Below are 5918 nucleotides of genomic sequence, written 5' to 3'. Positions count from 1 at the left end.
TTGTGGCCAGTGGCCTATTTCACTTTGGGTCACCCTGCGTCTCTGTGCCCAGGCTCTGAAACCACGGAGAGGTAAAGCGTGGGGCGGGGGGTGCTTTTCGTTCATGATTTACCACAGCCCCCAGCCCGTCTGCAGGCGGGGTGGGTGGAGACTGGAAAGGCCCTGGAGCCTCCCTGGGGACCCCCTCCACAGGATGGGCACAGAACCTGCTTTTGGGTTAAATGCAAAATAAAGATGTTTAAACCAAATAAAGATGACATCTAGATTTTGGAAAGTTATCAGGAGGAAGGCACCGATGGGGTAGGTGGATCTTTCCTATTCCCCCCTCCCTCTACAAAGATGCTGGACCAGAGAGGCTGGACACCTGGGTGGCCGGGATGCTGGCTGGTGCTCGGGACTCCCGGGGCGGCTCCTCAGGCCCCACGAGTGACCCAGGGAACACAGGGCACAGCTCCTGGCGGGCTGGGGTCGTCTTCCCAGGGACGCTGGATGTTAAGCGGGGCGGAGCCTGACCTGGATGGTCGGCTTCTCCTGCAAGGGCGGGGTCCCAGGTGTGTGACCTTATGCTCTTTATGACTTGGGGGGCTCTGACTGCCAGGGCGGGTCTGTGTGACCCCGACAGCCGCGCGGGGCGGGATTGCGTGACCCCGGGCAGGGCGCATGCCACTCGTGGGCCCTCCTCCCCGCAGACACCATGCTCCGTGCCCCGCGCTCCGGCCCGCACGCCGGCCGCGGCCGCGCCTCGGACTGCAGCCCCCGCCCGGGGCGCCGCCTAGGTGCCCTCAACCGTGGCCCGTGGGACCTCACGCTCCAGACGCCCCCCGCGCGCCGCCGCGCCCGGGGCCGCCCCCGCCGCCCCCCGCCGCCCCGGCGCCCGCGAAGCCCCACGCCCCGCGCCGGCCGCCGCGCCACGCCCGCGAGGCCCCGCCGCCGGCGCCCCTGGGCTGCACAATGCGCCGCGCCGCCGGGGTCCGTCGCCCGGGGCAACCGCAGGACGCGAGACAGCGCGACGGGGGGCGGGGGCACGCGGACCGAGCCGGGTGAGCACTGAGCCCGCCTCCCTCGAACCCGAGGCCTGGGCCCGCCGGCTGCCCCCGCCCCCGGGATTCGGACCACTCCCGCGGAGCCCCAGACCTTCCCTCCCTTCCGAACTCCAGGCCCGTCCAGCTCTCCACCTCTGAACCCCGCCCTTGGGGGCCCGGACCTGCGTCCCCCCAGCCCAACCCTGCGCCCCCAGACTCCCCCCAACCCCAGACTCCCCAACCCCAGAGTCCCCGTGCGGCTCTCACCTCCCCTTCCTCCCCTCCCCCCCATCTGTGCTCCCTGCTTCCATCCTGCACTTATACCCCTTTGCAGGGGCCCAGGTGGTGGAAGGGAGCAAGGAAGAGGTGCCGGAGGCCAAGGTCGAAGCAGGGATGGAGCCAGGTGAAAGGAACAGGCTGCCCTCCGAGTCCACGTCGTTGGAAGGGGAGCACAGAGCAGAATCTAGTCAGTATTGTCCTGTGCCCACCGCCCTGGGTTTCCTGAAAGTGACTGTCAAGTTCAGGCTCTGGATGCCTCTGTCTGTTCTATTGATCTATCTGCCTATCCTAACGTCAAACCACCTGCTTTAATTTCAGTAGCCTCATAATAAGTCACTATTTCTCTGTTTTTTTCTTCAAGATGTGTTCAGGGTTTCTTGGACTTTTGCATTTTTAGAATCAGTTGTTAATCCCCACACACACACACACACACATACACAGGAGTCCTACTGAATGTATAGATCAGCTGGGAAAAGAATTAATACCTTAGCATTCAGTGTCCTGATGAGGAACATCAGCTCTTTCATTCTTGGCAGCAAGGTTCCCACTTTTAATTACAAGTGTGCACCACCTCTTTGTTAGAATCACTCCCAGATAGTCCATGCTTCACACTGCTGTGGATGGCATTTTTGAGTTCCATTTTCTAATTGTTTCTAGTGTATACAAATACAGTTGAGTTCATTTTCCTGCCTTGGTGCTTGGTGACCTTAGTAAATATACTTACTAACAATTAAATGTGTTACATACACAGTCATAACCTGCAGATCTTGTCAAGTCTTTGTGCCTCTTATGTCCTTTTCTTGCATTATTGCATGGGCTAGCGCTTTGAGTATGGTTGAGTAGATGTGATATAGTGGACATCTTTTGTTTCTAAACTCCAGAGGAAAGTGTTAGTGTTTCACCATGAAGTATGATGTTGCTATAAGTTTTTTTAAAAACAAAACAAAAAAAAGCCATGATTTACTTTTTCACATTTCTTTAGCTGTCAAATTTTCTTTGGCAAATTTATTCAAAATACTAATTTTCACTTTAGAACTGAATTTATATTTATATAACAGAAGTCCTAAATGGATCCAGGTTCACCAGGATACCTTCCTCTAAGCCCCATTGGTTAATATTTTCCCTTTAAAAAGTACAAGTAGTATGTTTTAAGCTGTCATTCACAAAAATTACAAATTAAACACCCTTAAATTCTTGCTGCTATAAGTTTGAAAGGAAGTTCCCTTTTATTCCTGGTTTACTGAGAGTTTTAAAACGAATAGTTATTACATTTTATCATGTTTTCTTCTGTATATTTTTTCTTTATCAATGGATTATGTTATGGGTTTTCAAATATTAGCAACCTTTGTATTCTTAGGACTCTAATCATAATTTTGTTTGTATCTAATGCTTTGATGGGCCATATTTCTATTACCGTACAGTTCTCATCATTTCCACTTGATTTCTCCTTTGAGCCATGTTTTATTTTAAAAGTGTGCTACTTAATTTTTGGGCTCCATAATCACTGCAGATGGTGACTGCAGCCATGAAATTAAAAGACGCTTGCTCCTTGCAGAAAAGCTATGACCAACATAGACAGCAGAGATATTACTTTGCCGACAAAGGTCCGTCTAGTCAAGGCTATGGTTTTTCCAGTAGTCGTGTATGGATGTGAGAGTTGGACTATAAGGAAAGCTGAGCTCCAAAGAATTGATGCTTTTGAACTGTGGTGTTGGAGAAGGCTCTCGAGAGTCCCTTGGACTGCAAGGAGATACAACCAGTCCATCCTAAAGGAAATCAGTCCTGAATATTCACTGGAAGGACTGATGCTGAAGCTGAAACTCCAATACTTTGGCCACCTGACGTGGAGAGCCAACTCATTGGAAAAGACCCTGATGCTGTAAAGATTGAAGGCAGGAGAGAAGGGGATAACAGAGGATGAGATGGCTGGATGGCATCACCAACTCAATGGACATGAGTTTGAGTAAACTCTGAGAGGTGGCGATGGACAGGGAGGCCTGGCGTGCTGCGGTCCATGGGGTCACAGAGTCAGACGCGACTAAACTGAACTGAACTGAATTTTTGAACGTTTAGAAAAATTTCTAGTTACCATTTTGTTATTAAATTCTAGTTTTCTTCAGTGGTAAGGAGTTTAATCTGCCATTTTGATCCACTGAGGTTTGCGGAGACCCTATGGCCCAGTGTGTGACCTATGTTGGAAGAGGTGTGTGAGGAGAAAGTGTGTCCCCAGCTGGGTTTGATTTCTGGGTGTCATTTAGGGCTGATAGATTCAAATCTGCTATATTTTACTGATTCTTTGTTTATGCTTTCCTTTTCTGAGCATGTGCTAAGTCACTTCAGTCATGTCTGACTCTTTGCATCTCTATGGACTGTAGCTCAGCAGGCTCCTCTGTCCATGGGATTCTCCCGGCAAGAATACTGGAGTGGGTTGCCACGCCTTCCTCCAGGAGATCTTCCTGACCCAGGGATCGGACTCATGCCTCATGTCCCCCACATTGGCAGGCGGGTGTTTTACTACTGGCACCATCTGGGCAGCCCTTCCTGTACTGAGACAGATGGTTCATCGAAGTATTTCAATATGAATTTGGATTTTCTGTGTCTTTTTTTTTTAATCTCTGTCCACTTATGTTTTTCTATACTTGAAGCTATATTATTAAGTATATACACATTTGGAATTTTGTGAAATGTCTCTGAGGGCTGACTGAGTGCCATGGGGAGTTGGACATAGGGATTAGACTGGTATCTCCTGAGTCTGAATGTAACTGGTTTGGTCTTGCCTTTGCCTTCATGTCTGTTTTTCTTTTGCAGAATTAAAACGAGGAGTTTCCCAAGACTTGGTTTCTTCCCCCAAATTAGATAGATTCAAAATAGCAAAACAACTAACGGACAAGGCAATCAAGGTAAATGCTCTCTGGGGCTCAGTGGGGAGGGGTTCTTTTTAAGGATGGAATTCATTTTGGAGTTTGTAGCGCGAGTCCGTTGCCCGTGACGTGCCCCGCAGCTGAGGTGCTGCCAGTCCTGGCCCTGGCATGAGGCTTGTGCCAGAGTTAGTTTATATTACCCCTTTACTTTTGAACTAAGTGATGCTTCTGAAATGCAAAAAGTGCAGACACATACACGGTAAAAATCTTTCCTGCAACCACGTAGCCAGGGTGTCCCCATCATGCGACTGCAGCTATGGACACACGTCTCAGACGAGGGACAGGCTCCTAGTGACACGCAAACCCCTCCCGTGCACTCCCCTCGGCCCAGGCCCCCGAGCGACAAGCGACGCGGTGAGGACGCCTGTGTGTGGGAGGAGTTCTGGTGCTGGTGGGGCCCCAGGACGCCCGCCCACATCCCCGAGAGAGAGGCCCACCTTTCGCCAGAATGGGAGCCTCTGGGCGGGGTGAGGAAGGACAGGCATTCTTCAGATGGCCCCACAGCTTCCACTCTGAGAGCGTGATTCTCGTCCTATCGTGCGTTCACCTTGCTCAGCCCAGGACGGTGGGGAAGCACAAGGAATCCAACACACAGTGACGTGTGGAAATGCGCTCAACCCTGAACGTCCTTCTGAAGCGCAGCGCACACCCGAGACTGCATGGGTCGTAAATGCACAGCTTGGGCTGCGATGGGCTGGACGCGCCTGGAGAGAAGCTCAGCGCAGGAGGCACACGGAGTCTGCGTCGGCCCGCGCAGCCGCCCCGCAGCGCGGCCGCCCTCTCGGACCGCCTCTTGCCCTAGCTATTCCCAAATCCTGGCGACCGCGGAGGAAGCTTTTGTGCTTCCTATCACTATCCTTTCTGGGGTTTTATATACATAGAATTTAACCTTTAGATTTAACTTCAGATTTTCTTTTGAGACCTTAAAACATATAAATGTTTAGGGCTACAGATATCCCTCTAAGTACTGCTTTAGTTGCATTTCAGTAGCTTTCATTTTGTAGTATTTTTGATGAGATACTGTTCAAAGTATTTAACAATTCATACTATTTTCATTGATAGTGGGTTACTTAAAAGTATAGTTCTTAATTTCTAGACTGGTAGATTATTAAAATCCTAAAAGATGATGCTGTTAAAGTGCTGCATTCATTGCATCAGCAAATTTGGAAAACTCAGCAGTGGCCACAGGACTGGTAAAGGTCAGTTTTCATTCCAATCCCAAAGAAGGGCAATGCCAAAGGATGTTCAAACTACTACACCATTGCACTCATTTCACATGCTAGCAAGGTTATGCTCAGAATCCTTCCAACTAGGCTTCAGCAATATGTGAACTGAGGACTTGCAGATGTACAAGGTGGGTTTAGAAAAGGTAAAATTTCCAGAGATAAAATTTCCAACATTTGCTGGATCATGGAGAAAGCAAGGAAATTCCAGAAAAACATTTACTTCTGCTTCATTGACTATCCTAAGCCTCTGTGTGAATCACAGCAAACTGTGAAAAATTCTTAAAGAGAAGAGAATATCGGACCACATTACCTGCCTCCTGAGAAACCTGTATGCAGGTCAAGAAGCAGAAGTTAGAACTGGACATGAAACAATGGACTGGTTCAAAATTGGGAAGGAGTACGTCAAGGCTGTATATTGTCACCGTGCTTACTGAACGTATATGCTGAGTACATCATGCAAAATGCCTGAC

General features: G+C 49.8%; 1 protein-coding gene across 17 annotated transcripts in view; it reads left to right on the top strand.

The window, feature by feature from the left end:
- The first annotated feature begins 613 nt into the window (after window positions 1-613).
- Window positions 614-5918, top strand: part of TTLL8 (tubulin tyrosine ligase like 8) — a 52985-nt gene continuing 47680 nt past the window's right edge. For 10 of the 17 annotated variants that reach the window (XM_081590897.1, XM_081590894.1, XM_081590899.1 and 7 more), the window contains exons 1-3: window positions 633-1040; window positions 1357-1488; window positions 4110-4201. In XM_081590897.1, coding sequence (XP_081447023.1) covers window positions 695-1040; window positions 1357-1488; window positions 4110-4201 — 570 coding nt within the window. In that variant the 5' untranslated portion in view covers window positions 633-694. Of the gene's footprint in view, window positions 1158-1356; window positions 1489-4109; window positions 4202-5918 lie in introns of all 17 variants that reach the window. The other 7 variants (XM_081590889.1, XM_081590892.1, XM_081590885.1 and 4 more) reach the window with 4 other exon arrangements.

Source organism: Giraffa tippelskirchi, chromosome 4 (assembly GCF_054371585.1).
Source record: "Giraffa tippelskirchi isolate mGirTip1 chromosome 4, T2T-mGirTip1v1.2.pri, whole genome shotgun sequence".
Classification (NCBI taxonomy): Eukaryota; Metazoa; Chordata; class Mammalia; order Artiodactyla; family Giraffidae; genus Giraffa; species Giraffa tippelskirchi.
Note: the sequence above shows the minus strand (reverse complement) of the source record. Positions and strands in the feature narration are given on the sequence as shown.